Raw genomic sequence first — 18,289 nt, 5'->3', positions numbered from 1 at the left:
AAATATATGAGTATAAGGTGCTTTCTAGCCTCCGTCGCTACAAAGGGACAGATTACCAATCATTCTTTTACCAATATTTTATATTTATTTAACAGCCATATACAGTATCCCTCGAGTAAGAGACAATATTAGAATATAAAAATTTGTTAATAGAATATTCATTATCAATCACATCGAAATGCAAACGAAAATAAACATACCTTAATGAAATCGAGCTAGATTCATTGGAACAAGTTTAGTATGATCAAATTCGTAATAAGGAGCGTTTCCTTTACTTGTTTGTGCCCACTCCGTGACGCCGTCATTTTCCCTCCATCCACGAGTAATCCGTTCGCACATTGAAGGATAGTTTTCTAATTAACATCATCACTTATCGCCCGTTTAAACTTTGCCTGTGATGTCCGGGAGTACCTTAAATCTTATAGTGGTTCGAATATGTGTCGCCATGTACTGATGTGCTGTATATATATCAGACTAAAACATTCTATGTCGGATACTCAACAAATTTCTCAAAAAGGTCATTGTAGAAATAAAATTACGCATGGTTTTGCAGATAGTTTGATATCAAATAGTTTGTACTTTGAGCACATAATGATAAGTATCTGTTTAGATCAAATTTATGCAATACATGACTATCGAATCGATATATATATTTCTTTTTGACATCGTCAAATGATGAAAATAAATCATATTCTTGCGGTATCAGTTTCGATGACATTTCAACGTAATATATTTGTTTTATAATTTTATCTTTACAGAAACGATCACCTTCAAAGCGTAATGCCAGAAGTAGTGCCACAGTTGTTCGTAAGTGTTTTATATAGTGTTCTGTTCATCATAATCCCGGTGTCTTTAAATGATTAGTCATTTATTCGCAGGATCCATTTTACATCTCCACAGCCATCTATTTAAATAACAGAAAATAGAATGGTTTTATGATCTTTATTCCTCCTTGTTTCTAATATCCTTGTCTTCGATAATACTCACAATGTTGATTCAATAAAGAACCCGTTCGTAGCATTCATTTTTTCATTGCGACAGATATCTATTTAAATAACAGAAAAAAAATGGTTTTGTAATATTTATTTCACCTTGTTTGTCATATCCCGGTAATATAACAAACATATTCGGTAATACTCACAATGTCAATTCAATGAAGATGAAGTACCCGTTTAAGTATTTACATGACATAGTGTCATACCGCTATCTTTACGATGTCCTTTATTGGATAGAACAGACAGAATTTATTTTGAGTGAAAAAAATTCCAATACTTTGTCTTATTTCTATCGCAGAATGCATGGATATGCACAGTTTTGCTGGGGAATACAAGTTTACGGCTGACGGCACCGGCAGTGTGTGTGGACTTTACTTAATTTCTCTTCCTGAAAAATTAATAGAACTGGAATTCCTCGAATTTGACGTTGGGTGTGAAGCGGGAGGACTTGTGGCGGTAGGTTTCAATGGCGTTTCTCCACCATCATATTATAGACTGACACGGATTTATTCTAGGTTTTCAGGGAAAATTTTGTCGCCCTTACTCTTCCAAAACATCCTAATCTGTGGCTCATGTACTTTAAGTAGTTTTAACATTTTCGTACAGTATTATATTTGTTCGTGCCAAAATATTTCTATCAAACTTAAGCTTGAATGGTTAATCTATCATAATGGAGGTATTCGATGGTATTTTTTTATTTTGAAATTGAGTATATGCTTTTAGCATTACGTTGGATAATTTTTTTTCCATATCTGTAGTTTAAATTTCGATTTTTTTTTTGTTTTAATTATGATACTTATAGTACATAATTTGATGGTCTTTATTGTTTGCATTGTCATGCTTTTCATGTAATGTAAATAAAGTCAGTTTTGAGTTTGAGTTAGACTTTCAATGTTTCTTTAATATACTGAAATACTGAAAAGTCATATACTAATAGAAAACTGTCCCTTATTTAGCTTGTAGATGGCTGGGAGATGAATGGTCAGTTTTTCCCGCCACCCAGTGACCATCATCTCAGTCTGGACGAAAGGTACATGACCTACTGTGGCCAATCAAAACCAAGGAAAATACTGGTGTCGTCACAGAACGTGTTGCTCATACAAAACAGAATACCTGTCGCAGGTCAAGGTTTCACCATCAAGGTCAACTTCATCGACAACCCACAACGTACGTGATTTATTTGATACTAGGTTTATAAATTTGGTTCAGTATTGACATCTTCTGCCTTGCGCAGATGGCTGCAGATATTATGAAATATTGTCATTTCCGCGTATAAATTTTTTTTGCATCAAGTCTTTTTAAATATACAGTTTGTTTTTATTCTGACAAAAAAGTATAGTTTGAAGCGTTGTAATAATCCTAGCTTCCTATATATACGTTGAAGGGATCTTTAGGGATAAAACTGAATCATTCAGAGTTTTGTGGTATACTTCCATAACGTAAAACATATATTTGATTAATCATTATAATTTAATTTACTAAAGATAATCTCTTCAAAATTCCTTATTCTTTTTAGGACTTTTTTTCTATGAAATCATTACGCCGTTATATCAGCCATTCAGAAGCGATGTTACAGACGGTAACATTATTTGACGTTTATGGGCTGATGAATTAAAAGAAAATGCTTGCTGCAAGCAAATTGATCAGTATACATAATTTGTTATGGTATAAGTAATTAATCATGCAAAGTAATATGGTGTAAACTTTGTGATATTGACGCGGACCTTCTCATGTTAAGCAATAATATCTGCAAATTTTGCTAATTTTTTTTCATTATGCATAATGAGAAGATATTCAGTGCAATTTACTGTAAGAATAGGACAAAAATGCGGGTTGCAAATTAACCTAGCTATTTTACTTTGACAGGATGTTTTACTTTGAAACAACAATGTTTTTTTTAAGTAATAAGGTCCGAGTACATGGCATCGCTAGATATTTATACAAAACTATTTTTTTCTTTTGTCGTTTGTTTGTTTATTTGTTATTTGTATCCATTTTTTTGCTATTTTCAGCATGTAATGCTGTATCCATGTTCACACAAGGTGTATATACGTTAAAGAATTTCGGCCAAAGACGGAACTGTTCTATCTCGATTATCTACCCTGAGGTCGTACACTTAGTCTCCGTGGATGTCGGTGTCACTGCGAAAATGAATGAAATTGACAGCGACATTGGACTATCTGAGCAGGTAAGGCAATTTCTACTCCCGAGTGTGAAGGGTTAGAGTGGGTATATTAAAAGGGGGATATTCGTTAGGCCGTCTTAAAAATCTCTATTTTGTTTCACGAGAAAAAAACTTGCTTTGCTTTGTTTTATATGAAGTTAACGTTATAATACATATTAAAATATAATTTAAATGATTTATAAAAAAAACTATGACAATCACATTAATTTGTGCAATATATTATAATTAGCGTTACATCAAATATCATAATTATAAAACACGTATGTGTATATCGAATAATATAATGTGTCCAACACGACATGACTGAGTCACATCGGCCTAGCTTAGTGTTATAAATATCAGAGGAAATGATTGCACTTTCTGCATTAATCTTGATGGAAACAGCAGACGAGGGAGCTATCATTATTATGACTAAAAATCAATTTCAATGATAAATTTGAAATAAATATTGCGTGTGAAACTATTATCAAATATAATTCTTTCGAAACGAACTCGATTAATTTCATTTATTTGGATTGCATTTGTCCGCTTTTTACTGGAAATAATTTCTTCACCGTATAATCGTCTTAAGAGCAACCTGAGAACGGTACATTGCTTTTTTTATCCAGAATATGAATTCCACTAACCAATCATTCAAATGTCATCGACACTTTATGATGCACTTGATGATCAGCATGATGGACTTTTACATAAATGTGTTTTTCCAATGCACACAAATGATTTCGTCGTTATAAGAGTTCTCTATATGTCTTTATATACTTCGATTTGAACTACTACCTGATTTCATAAGTGACTGAAATTGTTCTCTATAATGTGATGTCGGTGATGGGATCATGTCCTAATAAATACTCGCTGGTGCCATCACTATTCATATGTATTGTATATTGTTGACGGAAATAAGCACACTGTTATTGCAACATTCGAAAGCAGAGATTTTCTTAGAATTTGAGACAAATAACAAAAACTAATTAATGTAACAATCAATACCGTAAGTGTACTCTTTTAGTACAATCCCGATTTAGTACAAAAGAGATGTTGAACAAAATAACGCAATGGTCAGTTTATGGCTATATAAACACAAAACGCAAAATCAAATTAGCGCATCTTATTTAAGAACAACATTGTTCAAATAATGTTACCGCTGAAATATCACATTAAGTTTACAGCATTGCTTCAAAGAAGATATATCGAGATGCATGGTTAGTGTCTTAAAATATAAGCTGTATTTTGGCTACGGTTAAGAAAGACAATACTAGCGAGCCACTTTTGGGTTTCTGTCCCGAGCCAAAATACAGCTTATATTTTAAGACACTGACTATTTATTCTTTTTGTTCTGTAACATTGTAAAAAATGCATATGATTTTTATATTTAGCAATGTTACATTGAATAACACATTCGTATTACAAAGTTAAATAAACATGTCCTACAGTCAATTAAGGGATCAACCAATAGGAAATACAGCCATTTTCCGTCAGTGCGGAATACAACAAAAATATATCTGGTAGATGTATTCCGACAATGCAAATGGTGGTAAATATGAAACAAAACTTTATCTTTAATCTCTAAAATCATTTTAATTTATCTTTGACAGTGCCTAAACAGGATGGGGAGTGATTACGTAGAGGTGAGCGGAGGAAACGGATTTGAACATGACACCAGGAACAGACGTGAACTAGTGTGTGGACTCAATGCTGGCGCTGGTACGGTTTACTCTATAACACTACTTATTAGTTATGTACCAGGCGTTAAACGTATACCCGTAACTTGATAGGAATATCCTATGATACATCACTCTATCCTATGTAATATTATCTGCAGTTGTCTGTCCATTACAACTAGGAATTAATCTTGACGTCTTCGAGCGTAAGTGAGAAAACGTTGTGATTGTCGCTCAACATAATTGCATTATAATCGATAACTATACACATTGGAGGTAATATACAAAGAAGGGATAGTCTGTTTTCATAACTAAATTAGATATGTAGGACATTATCTGGTATCATCATCTACTTTAATATGACGGATTTCATGATACCACCAGTGCGTAATCGAACGGTTTTTTACTGTATTAGGAAGGCATTAAGATATCTGTCTCACAAATATACGATAGCGAACTCTACAATGTTAGCATTGTTACAACCGCCTTTAAAAACTAACGAACTTTAAAAATAGTAATAGTAAGTTAAACATGGTGCTGGTTCAACGCAATTGGAAAAAAATCGAGCGCCATATTTAACCCACTTCCATATTTAACGCACTTTAATTCAAATTGTAAAGTATGATAATGTTTTCAAAGCGTGTTGTAACAGTGGAAGTGTCATGATCAGCTATAGCTTAATGTTCAGCACAACGGGCATGGCGACTTCTGATTTGACGTTTTCAGTTAGCATTGTGGTCGGATGGGGTGTACACTTGGGTGGTTGTCATGGTATTTAACCAATGTGGTCACTAAGACGGGTTTCACTAGATATGTGTTTAATGTATGAACAGAAAGACGTGGTATCCCTGTAGCCTGTACCAACACTGTGGTCCGACTGGTGTCCAGTGGTGAATACTTCAACACCGTCACATTCGTGTACACCCAGCCAAGCCAACAGGACGTCATGCAGGACGAAGGCTCATGTTGAGACAAGGTCAGTACATGTTACAAAGTATCTAACTCGATTGTGTTCTGTCCCCTGACCGAGACACACCAAAGTCTATGAATGTGGTATTCCGTTTTTAGTGACCAGCATAAAACCGGTTGCTGTCAGTATATTTGAGCAGGTGATGTGTGCACGTAAAGTTAATTTGCTCGTTTGGTGTTTTTCAGTGAGATAGCACTATAATAAGAAGTCCAATTATTAAAATTAAAAAGATATGCCGCAGCCTCCCAAACACACAGACATCTAAACAACGCTTCATATTTCTACACACGGCTGTTAATAGGATGCTTACCCTAATGAACCAACAATCCAACCTCCTTAACAAATATGGATATAAATATATCATACAACACATGGTTGTGGACTGACATAATCGTACATTATAACGTAATTTATTTCGTTCAGTAATCGGAATAATTATTTTTGGATTTTTTTTCAAATATATATCACGAAAATAATTAAATAATTTTTAGCAAACAGTTTACCATGCCCCCCATGAAATTAAAATTTACATCAGTTCATACGTATAATTGAAATTCTTCCATGTGAATTTAAACGCCATGGTCTTCAGTTTATTCTCCTCATTGATAGAAAATGGGTAATGAATTCACCCACACGTACATCCGTGACTTTGAAAGCGGTTTTTTTATCGTTTTCGGTTTTACGATATCAATTCTACTGTAAACATGAAATGCGTACATAAATATGTCAACATGATGTTTCTCTTCGTATTTTATATTTCAAAATATGCTTTTATAACGTGTAATACGTCTGTTATTTACCTTTGATTATCTCTGAAGCAAGGCTATATGAATTATGTGCTGAGGTGGAAATGTTAACTGCATAAAGACAATACTCAGTTTTAAAACGACTGAGCTATGATAGATGTCATTGTTGCTGAAAAAGGCGAGGTCAGGGGGAACAACTACTATTCTACTCACTAGGTGGCGTTATCAATACCAAGTGTCAACTGATGACAAAACATTAAAGTGAAACCGTTTTAAGGAATTGCAGAACGGGTACAAAGACCAATTAATAGTTCAAACAATGATAGTGAAAATTCACCTCCGCCAATATGGTCTGTATAGGAAATATTGACCTCACGAAATTCAAACACTGTACAGTAATAGTTCGCTGATATTTTCTGTTGATATTAGACCCCGATGATGTATCTGTTTTTCCGTAGTTGAAATGAGCGATTGCGTGACAATGGGTCTTTAAGAATATTGCTATAAAACACATTTGTATTATGTGTCTGCAAGCCACTTACCAGTTAAAAGCTATATCTAGATATCTACAAGTTATATATAAATATATTATAAAACAAACGTAATGATTCATGTTACTAAATGTATTTATTTGATTTGCCTGTGTAATTATACCTCATATTGTCAACAGGTTTTCCTAGACGAAACACAAATTCGCGTGACAATAACCTGTAACAAAAATCTTACTTTTCGCCACGAATTATATAAAAACTCGGGACGCACCTATTACTAGATTTATTCATTTGGTTGTGAACATTGAGTTCGTTTCCACTTCTAAATTACCCACTTTTTACCATATTGGAGTAGAAATAACTTATTCAGTTATCTGCAATTGTCATAGATTTTGTCATAGATGCGCACTATGATTGTCAACAAGGTGGGTGTGGCTAGGATCATTGGTCAAGTATCCAACAAAAATATACTTCTAACCAAACTCCAGACATAGTAAACAGTATCCGATGATGATATGATTCAAAGAAAGAAGAAAACCTGACTTCGATTGTATTTATTTATTTATCTTTTTGGGGGGTTGGTTGGTTGTTTTTCTGTTTTATATATATATATATTTTTTTTTTTGGGGGGGGGGGGGGATGGGAGTGCGGAAGAGGGTTGAACCATATGTCATGTGCATAATACAAAATACGGTTGCATTTCTGGTGAATTATGTAAACATGTTCCTCTTTGTAAGCTATATGTGTATATTATATATCATTGCATTCATATTACCTAAAAACTACCATTCTACAGCGATATGTCATTGATCAAATATCCTTGCGAAAGCGATATTGTACAATTTACTTCAAGTTGATAGTAACACCCTGCTAAATGTCACACGAGATGAGGCATTGATTTTGTGATGTATGTGTAAAATGTATATTTTCACATATTCACTTATTTTGAACGAATAAATGACCGAAAATGATTTCTAAAATATTTCTCTGACATTGTTTGTTACAGATTGGTGACGATGGTTGAGTTTACCTACGACATTGCCCCGTCTCACACAGTTCGATTACCAGATTCACCAAGTCGCGAGGAATGTGATCTGATAGAACTTTGATCTGATTGACTGCTCACAGGCCATAGCAGCCCCCATTGACATGCATTATTGTATTTTTATGTAATACGGATTCATTTGTCAAAGCATATTAAAGAAGTATTTTTAAAACTGATGCCTACTTTGATTGTGAAATGATAATCCTACACACTAATGTATTAGTTGATATTCTGTAATTCATCACGGCAATGACGGACGTCTTCAAAAGTGTATCACACTGTTTCAGTGAGGTAACACTAAATAAGTACGAGTGTCGCTGTCACAAGGAGACACAGCACAGGTATGTATTGTACTCTGCCAAAATATACACATCCATACAATCTACACACTATGGCAATGAAGGTTTCAATGGCTATTTATAGGACTCTACACATGATTAACCAGACCAAACCAAACCTAAAAAATTATTTGATTAATTAATGTGATTTGCAAAGGTTAGTTGCCTCGCAGATGCTTAGATCATATGGGAGAGGTTTTCACAACATATTAATCTATAATAGATACATAACGCACAGATTGTTACATTGATCAATATGTATTAGAGATATATGAGCAAGGAATGTCACAGTCAATAGTCTATTAAACATACACGTAAGTGTTTCTATCCGTGTCTAACTAGACTATTTGCCAGCTTAAGAAAGGCTCACCGAGTGCTTATCAGATAAATTTTGACATGAGACTTGTTTTTTTGTTACCACAAAAAGGACTTCCATATTTGTAATTTAACTCAATCTATTTTTTTCAAAAACCAGATAAAGATATGCTTCGTGGACAGAAATAGATTAAGAGTGTTAACAGTATCAACAGAACTAACTAACCGCTTTATTTCCAAGATGTGTTTCTTCACCAATTCCACGATCACTACCAGTTAGCTATTTCCTGGAACCTTCAATCGTGGAATGACTGACCACATTGTCAACATCAAAAGCTATCAAAGATCAGTTGGTTGAGTCGGCATATGTTCATTTTCATCGATCACCTTTGCTTATGTCTAATCCCGTAGGTATAAAAATCACCTCCATGCGTCCTTCGGCTGTCGGGTTAAATTAGATAAAAGAATATATACGTGTTATGTTATTTAAAACTACTCAGTCGTCGTCAGTTTCAAAGAAAGCATTATAATGAAGCCTATTGATTTCAAAGGTAACTACAAAAACAGATTACATGTTAAACAAATAGGAATGAGAAGCAGAAGCAAAATTATTTCTGCCTTTACTTTTTATGCTCAGGGTCAAATATCCAATGACAATGAACAAAAATGGATGTGAACGGAGAGGTAATGCGATATGACTTTAAACATTCCGTATTTCACTGATCAGAAAATATAGCATTTCATTATTTTAACGGTACAGAATTGTAAATTTTAAACTGGAATACGTTGCCTAGTCTCCCGTTATAACAGTATTTCCTTAACATTGTTTTCTTAGATTACACTTTTGATGGAAATGGAAAAGTATGGCACTTACACGAAAGTCTTTATTAGAGATGTCTAGGAAATGCACGTCTTATCAAGTCCGTTATTTCATTTGAAAAGTTGCAATGGAATAAGTGGTTCATTACTCCCGTTATGCAAAAGATAAACGTCTAAAAACACACAGAACTGCCACTTTTTTTTCGTTTGTCTTTTCGATTTTTCGTTATTGAATCTTAAACAATACATGAGAGCTGTCAAGCGTGATGTTTGTAGGAGCCCATGTCTTTGATCTCCATAAACGATGTGATTACAGGATCAGAATATAAAAATTCAAACGGCAATTTCCAAGGAATAATAACTACTGTCGCAAACAGATATATAAACATTGACAAAAACATAAATTGTTGCGCTGGAAACACCAAAGACCAAAGTTAATCGACATAAACCAAAATAATATATATACTTTAAACTTGATAATTAAAGGAACATACATAAATCGTAGAAGTGCTTAGTTTCCAAAATGTAATTATAAAACAGACGGATGCTTTTGTAATCTTAAAAGTAAGATAGGTTATTATCCTGCTGATAATACTACAACGATCATATTTTTTTAGTATTACGTTAAATGTCAATTCCAAAAGCAGCGGTCGACTGATATTTCCAGGATCGCAGAAGTTGGCAAATATAACACCACCAGGAAAAACTTCGAAATGAATGACAGTTCATAATTTTGTTAGCATATATTCACACTTGGTAACTTGTATCCCTCTCGTGCTCTAATCGCACCGTATGCCATTGATAAAGATTTTTCGACATCCTGATTGTTATCATTAAACATTTGATTTTGTTTAAAGTTATATGTGCCGTAACTGAGCGAAAATTGTATCATGTTAATTTTTCATCATTAATCTATTTAAAACCATGAAGTTAATCCGTGAAAATCATTCAAATGGCTTCAGATGCCTTATAAACGTTAGAAACAATACAGAAATTATGAACTGTAAATTTGTTGTTTTATGTATGTGTAGACGGAAACTTTCCTTCAGAAATCACTTCATAATTACTAATAACACCGTAAAAGATGTGAAATACTGTAGACCACAATTTGGCTTCATGGTTTGACCGAAAGTTCATATAATGATTTTTGGCAGTACTGCTAAAAAAATATTTTGCTCTTATTTCTATTTGTAAAATAAAAACGAATACATGTATATCAAAAGTACAGTTAATTTTAAAATTTTAGCGATGAATAACATATATAGAGCTTATCTTGATTTGTGAGTATGAAAAATACGGCACATATAACTTTAAATTATGAAAAGAGAGTACACGTGTATATACCAGCATACCTTCAAGGTTAGTTGCATCCGCATTTTTATACGTGCTATAAATCATCTGCAATTATATTTCGCGAGTTCCTGTACTGGAATTACTTAACGGTTTTATTTAAAGTTATTTAATTTTATGTCGAATTTGCGGTGATTGATTTGTGAACTGCTAAATTAAACTGCATACGGGAATGTTGTTTTACAATATGGTAGATGTATATGAGGTGTTCTTTGATATAAACCTATGGATTTTGTCCTACACCAGATGTTAGTGATGCTGAGACTAATAGAATCTTACATGGGTCTGTGAAGTGGACAGGGATATCTCAACCCGAATGAAAGATTTTGGCCGGTCAACCCGAGGCTTGCCGAGGGTTGACGGCCAAAATCTTTCGCGAGGGTTGAGATACCCCTGGCCACTTCACAGACCCATGTTTGACTCTTTTTCTCTCATACTTAGTAGAAAAAATGATGAAATGTCACTTAGTTTCCAGCTTTCTCATCGCGCCATGATCGCAGGAACGTCGTTATGCGTCAAAATTGATGACGTCATCTACAATTCGCGCCGCAGTTACGCCGCATGTATTGATGACGTCACGTTATTGTCTAGCGCGTGTGAGCTGTCTTACACCCCCTGTGTAAGATAGAGATATCTTTTTCCTAGCAACCACGGGATATCCCTGTGAAGTATGGGAGAAAAAGATATCTTTGTTATCGACCCCCAATGGTTCGATAATCGATGCTTACCATCACGGAGAGTTCGTCACGCACATGTCGGTATCATTTTACGAAAGATGCATATAGTTTACTTAAACCAGTAAAAGCCTATCTGTTGTACGCACTGTTATATGTAAAAGGCCTTACGAGTGTAGGTCATCTATCTCTATATTCGGATCAACTTTTGTCCTTACCTTGTGACGATTCCCGTTTGGATAATCTGAACTATGAACAAAAAACTTTAATATTAAAGATAAAAAGGGAATGCGGACTACTTACATTGTCTTGACGCCGCACTAAGTAGATTACTAAACGAGTACGTGAATGATTTTTAGTAGAACGACAGGTTATTCACGTCCTAACATTTCAGAATATAAACTTTTATAGTCTGAACCACTTTACTACTTTGGCCTTTAGACGGTAATCCAGGTGCTTTAAAGTATCACGAGAGCCGTAAAATGGAAGGGGAATTGTAGTACAAACAGTTTACATTTTAGTGTGTTAAATTAGGCTTTTTTGCTTTGCTTGATTTGGGTTTTTTTCATATTTGGGTACTTGTATTCAATCCTGACCTGGTTTGGGTTACACTAATCCATAAAATAACAAATTTTAATAATAGAAATTGAAACTTGTCAATTGTTATCCGTAATGTGTTCAAAATCACAAAACGACAGGTCGTAGTAAATCTGATAGACGAAAGTGATACATGACTTATATATATCGACACGCAATGTCATTATAGATTCTGTGGTTCCATGGAGGTGTCTGACTCAGCAGTGTGACCGATATATTCCATTGTCAGAAACCATTAATACCAGTCCCGGTAAAGACTAATATAATCTTACATGGGAAATCCTCGTGAAAGATTTTGGTAGCTAAATTCTTTCACTCGGGTTGAGATATCACTGTGTACTTCACAGACCCATGTCAGATCATTTACCCCCATATTAAATAACGGATTAGGAATTATCATTATGAGAGCTGTCTTGTTTTCCTACCCCGGTAAAAGACCCCTTTTCCTAGCAACTGCGGGATTACCCTGTCATGTATGGGAGAAAAGTGTGGATCATCTACACAGGTCTTTGTATTAGACATCGCTCTGGTTCTTTTGTGGTGATCGGCGGCGCACAACTTCAACAAATGGCAATACGTTAGCTTTCAATGTGATTGCATAGTGATAATGTTTGTGTTGTACGACTCTATAATTACTAATCAATTTTAAGATTGTTGATAGCATAAGGCATCGTCACATCAAACCGTTGTCATAAGTAATAGATTGACTACTGTATAACATGTATTTTTCGGGTGTATTCTCATTCGTAGTATGGAACTAGGGCAAGCCGATGAAAAAAAAACATAATTATAATAACTTATAAAACCCTTCATAGTTAGTTTATAGTTCCGTTGCCACTAAATTTCCTACACAATAAAGCAAGCATGTTATACAGTATTAAAATTAAATCTCACCATGATTAACGACTTACCACTTCAAAGTACGTTAAATATTTATTTTCATACAGGTAACATCGTTATACAAACATATCAGTATCATGATATGAAGCAAGCATTTTTCTCTTATTTTTTATTATAATTGTCTTTTCTTAAACAGCACTCAATGAAACAATATACATGTATATATGTTTATATCACATTTTCATAGATCGATACTACTTTGCCTTTAAGCATACAAACTCACTAGTCTGTGCGATGAGAAATTTATAGTAAAACGATAACAAATAGCATGCATCTCCTGCATGCTTTCCACATACATATGTATGTGAATTAAGGATTTAAGTAAATACAGAACCTGAAGTCGTAAGTAATTTGTACTGCGTAATCACCTTGAATCTTAGGTCTCATTTTCAGGTCTAAGGAATATCAACTAATAAGAATACTAATCATACAAATTATCTTTTGTCATAACGTTACAAATCCTGTTATTGGAGGTTCCTCAACTGTCAAGACATCTGGACACCGACTGTCAATTTTGCATTGTCTATGCTCTGACATGGAATATGTATACTAACGTGTGAGAGCAGAATGCGCTGCTAAATTTCCTCTGGACATCGGTCACATGTGACGTATAATTCTGACAAATCCATCATAGCCACAGCAACACAAACTTGAATACTTCCATTCTGTCATACAATCCTCCATTGTAGAATGCAGGAGTCATCTCCACCAATAGTGATAACAAATATCTTGTCGTACACAAACAGGACCTTCTGTATGGAGGTGTGACTCTTGTAGGTGTGGCAAAAAGCCTGGAAGAAAATTGAAATATGAACAATAAGCCGCTACGTGTCACATCTGTCGCGCCAAAAAACGTCATTTTCTCAACAAAAACGCATCAAAAGATAAAAAATATTGCAGACATTTTGGTTAAAGTCCTCCCGTAATTGAATAAATATATCCCTTCTGTTTTTCAATTAAAAAAATAGTATTGCGCTGATATTATTTTACTGTTTAACGCTTTCCCAATGAAATTCCGGCGTGACGTAAAAGTGACCGAACATTCTGCGTTATGTCATAAAAGAAAATGCTCACAAAATTTAATATTTTCAACTCTGAGTGGAAAAAAGCCGATCTTAATCCATAGTTTTTTAGTTTCAAAATCATGTCTTCCAGTAGATTAGATATTGATTCATAGAAAAATCAATGGTAACACATTTTAAACGAGACGCTGACTTCTTTTGTTAAAAAAAATATGCATGTTTGACCTTAAAATTTGCCTTGTTATTCTACTTTAAGATATTGAGTCGTTATAACATACACACGTCTTAAAATAATTTGATGTAGAAAGATCACATACCACTCTCTTTTTGTGCATGGATATCGAAATACTGATTCGTTACAACATACACACGTCTTAAAATACACCATTTGATGTAGAAAGATCACATACCCCTCTCTTTTTGTACATGGATATCGGAATACTGATTCGATACAAGATACACACGTCTTAAAATACATTTGACATAGACATATCACATACTCCTCTCTTTTTGTACAGGTATATCGGAATACTGATTTGATACAAGATACACACGTCTTAAGATACATTTGACATAGAAATAGCACATACTCCTTTCTTTGTACAAGGATATCGGAAGAGACTAAGGTATCCGTTGCTGTCTCCCATAGCAACTAGATTCCCAGCGCTGTTTACATCAATACAGTTCACGTCACTTTCCTGAGCCTGTTTTGACCACCACAGACCATACACGTGGCTGTCTAGTTTACAGCGATGCGAAGCCCACTGGATGGCCGAAACGTCTTTATCTGTCACTGCTGTTTGGTCATCAAGACGCCCTTGTGAATCGAATGCAAATACAACACAATTTAGATACACTGTCTGAACGACAATATACGTTACATAAAGTTTCAAAGGCAATGTAACCATCAATTCGAAAGAAGAGATATTGGAAGATTATGCTCCCTTTGGAAATGTTTTGGCAATTCATCGAATACAACTATACGAGATCCACAAAATAGAAAGTAGCCACAGTTTCATAATGCAAAACATGCGTTTCCATTTTTCACATATTGCACTAATATTTAATTATTCTTTATTTGTTGATAACAATGCTTTTTATCATGTAACTTCATGAGATGCGTGTCTATTGAGGTCGTATGCTGATCTCAGAAGAATAACTCCTTGGATGTTAGCATTTTGGTTTTGTTTGTTTTCTAAAAGTTGCGATGCTAAAAGTAAGCGCAATTCGTTTCTTTAAAAAAAATAAAAAATAATGAATCTACATCTTCGTTGGTACTTACAATATTCGGTATCTGGCTTCGAGGAACAACTTTTAACCAAGAAGGAACCATCAGCTTTTTCGAGTGAGAAATCTAAACTGTTCACTGGTCCTTTGTGGGCCTGTTCAATAACAATGGGATATGTCAGTACCTATCATTGTCATACGCAGGCTTAAAATGAGGAATGAAAAAAAGTACAAACTATAAGTAATCCCAATATTCTTTATCCGCTTCTGTAAAAAAAAATCAATATTTTTTTTCGCGGATTACGATTCTCGCGTAATATCGCGAGATCACTTAAACTCGAATCAAACGTTTCGCGAATAATATAATACACTCAAAGATAATGTGGCTTATTGTAAATAAAAATACTTGTGTATCAGTATTAAAAATTATTCACAGGGCGAGAACTTACGCTAATTCGTCTAATTTATAATTCATATATAAACTTACGAATATACCAATGTAAATGACAGACTCATAACATTACTATAGGTAAATATCAAAGAAGACGAGTTAGGCATTTATTCATTGTTATTGACTTATCAACCCAATATACCAGAACAACTCACATTATACTTTCCGATAAATTCCCATGCTGTTGATCCGTCCTCTTTCTCCTTCAAAGAAAACACATACACACTGTGATCATGACTGCCGGCCGCTAGATGTTGGTAATCTGTATTAAAAGGAATATTTATATCATTTTGTTTGAAAACATGAAAACGGCTACATTCGAGAGATATTGGAGGCATTACAATCGATTTTTTGCGTTACATTGCATCACGTAGTTTTTTATTATACAGTATATGGTTAATTAATGTTCTTCTCGGTCTTAGTTGAAACAATACTTTATTCAGGTGAACTCTTATACATTTCAGCTTAGGATCGGAAAACAAGCTTACAATTACATTACTTCATCCCATCTTCCCTCGACCATCATTGCAATACCAAAAGAAATATGCTTCAAAGATTAATTATTTTGCAATCACATTTTAACAAGGATATTAATTCTACACATACCTGGTGAGAATACTAATTCTAAACATACCTAGTGAGAATTCTAATTCTAAACATACCTGTTGAGAATATTAATTCTAAACATACCTGGTGAGAATACTAATTCAAACCATACCTGGTGAGAAAGCTAATTCTACACTGACCTGGTGAAAAGTTGATAGTGTCTATTCTGTCCTTACAAATTTTCTTGTTGAATGCGTCCGAGCTACTCTCGCCTTCTATTTTAATCAGAATAATGCTATAAATAGAAAAAAAAAGACAACTGAACAAAATTGTTCATTTTATGAGGACAACTGAGCAAAAGTATCCATTATATGATGAAAACTCAACATAACTGTTCATTACATGAAGACAACTCAACATAATTGTTCATAATATGAAGACAACGCAACAAAAGTGTTCATAATAAGAAGACACCTCGGCAAAAGTGTTCATTATACGAAGACAACTCAACAAAACTGTTCATCATATGAAGAAAACTGAACAAAAATGTTCATTTTATGAAGATAACAGAACAAAAGTGTTATTATATGAAGACAAATTAATAAAAGCGTTCTTTATATGAAGACAACTGAACAAAATTGTTAATTATATGAAGATATCTCAACAAAAGTGTTCATTATATGAGAAAGAATAAACGAAAAGTATTTAGGGGCCAAATATAACTCGAAATTCATAAGAATTGCCTCATTTTGATATCTATTAAAAATAAGTGTTATTTCAAACTTTATTGTGGGTTCATGAAAATGCGTTTCCTTCCGAAACATCTGATACTATTATATTGAGATATTCACACAGATAAATTATACAGTTGGATTATAAATTTCAGCGGCAATCTCAAGCGAGGTTCGTAATAAACACATGCCTATATATTTCTCAAATACCCTAGTTATTACTATCTTCAATGTTATATTAAAGTAAAAATTACATTGCGACGAATAAGTTACATTTTGTATGTTTATAACAAATGAAACATATATATTAGTAGTATATTTTCTTATAATGTCGATTTCACAAATTTCGATAATGATTATTTTGACTGATTTTTATTTAATATCTCAGGACCACTACACTGTGTATGTGTCGCGATCCTAAACCGTGATAAAAAACATTTATCCTTGTCACTTACTGTCCATCCTTTGTCCCCAGAGCGATCAGCTTACCAGAGGGGTTACTGTCTATACAGAGAAACTGCTGCCCCTGTGTAATAATAATCAATATCGACACTGTATCGTTACATCCAACAATCTCGATCACAAATCTGAATTCAATCACATAACTATTTACAGTATATGACTTGAAATTTATCATGTTACGGATATTCAGAAACACTAAGATTAGGGTAAATGCAATTGCAAATTCTACGAACTGTAAGCAATTCCGAATTTCCATATTACAGAGTTATCTGCCGTTGCCATTATAGATTGTGACGTCATGTGTTTGCGAGCGTAACGTCATACGTTTCGGAGAAAACGACGTGAATTGCGCTCACAAAATAATGACGTAACAATCGATACCTACCCGCAAGGGAGCTAAAAATGTAATATGCAAAGACGGAATATGCACTACCGTTGAGTATTACATGTATATTTTGAACTAATAACGGGCCTTGCCCTTGCTATTGTGTATAATTTTTTACAAATATATATGATGAATTTCTTGTTATCATTCACAATTTTTATCGATAGTTTAATTCAAAATACCCAAATCTAACTATTCTACTGAAACCATGAATATATTTGCAAAAAAACAATTCAGAACGATCGATATGATGACCGTCAGAAAATGAACACATGTTTCGTAATAGTCATAAGCATTGCATTGCGAAATATTAATACATATTGTAAGAGAAGTAGCTATGAAACCAAATATCTGTTCAAAGACGAAAATTCATTTACGAGAT

At 33.9% G+C, this 18,289-nt stretch overlaps 2 protein-coding genes across 4 annotated transcripts in view; one reads left to right on the top strand and one right to left on the bottom strand.

Moving 5' to 3' along the window:
* Window positions 1-8,266, top strand: part of LOC138306192 (corticotropin-releasing factor-binding protein-like) — a 31,826-nt gene extending 23,560 nt beyond the window's left edge. Inside the window, exons 2-8 of the mRNA XM_069246589.1 lie at window positions 759-807; window positions 1,294-1,451; window positions 1,952-2,162; window positions 3,008-3,183; window positions 4,773-4,881; window positions 5,672-5,814; window positions 8,052-8,266. Of these exons, the coding sequence (XP_069102690.1) occupies window positions 759-807; window positions 1,294-1,451; window positions 1,952-2,162; window positions 3,008-3,183; window positions 4,773-4,881; window positions 5,672-5,808 (840 nt within the window). The 3' untranslated portion in view covers window positions 5,809-5,814; window positions 8,052-8,266. The remainder of the gene's footprint in view (window positions 1-758; window positions 808-1,293; window positions 1,452-1,951; window positions 2,163-3,007; window positions 3,184-4,772; window positions 4,882-5,671; window positions 5,815-8,051) is intronic.
* Window positions 8,267-13,100: 4,834 nt separating this feature from the next.
* The window catches only part of LOC138305926 (echinoderm microtubule-associated protein-like 1), a 60,810-nt gene continuing 55,621 nt past the window's right edge, over window positions 13,101-18,289 (bottom strand). For 2 of the 3 annotated variants that reach the window (XM_069246219.1, XM_069246220.1), the window contains 6 exons: window positions 17,516-17,586; window positions 16,530-16,624; window positions 15,939-16,045; window positions 15,388-15,487; window positions 14,696-14,922; window positions 13,101-13,874 (listed from right to left, as the gene is read on the bottom strand). In XM_069246219.1, the coding sequence (XP_069102320.1) occupies window positions 13,752-13,874; window positions 14,696-14,922; window positions 15,388-15,487; window positions 15,939-16,045; window positions 16,530-16,624; window positions 17,516-17,586 (723 nt within the window). In that variant the 3' untranslated portion in view covers window positions 13,101-13,751. The remainder of the gene's footprint in view (window positions 13,875-14,695; window positions 14,923-15,387; window positions 15,488-15,938; window positions 16,046-16,529; window positions 16,625-17,515; window positions 17,587-18,289) is intronic. The other variant, XM_069246221.1, reaches the window with a different exon arrangement.

The sequence above is a fragment of the Argopecten irradians genome, chromosome 13, assembly GCF_041381155.1.
Source record: "Argopecten irradians isolate NY chromosome 13, Ai_NY, whole genome shotgun sequence".
NCBI lineage: Eukaryota > Metazoa > Mollusca > Bivalvia > Pectinida > Pectinidae > Argopecten > Argopecten irradians.
This window is presented reverse-complemented; position numbering and strand designations above follow the sequence as displayed.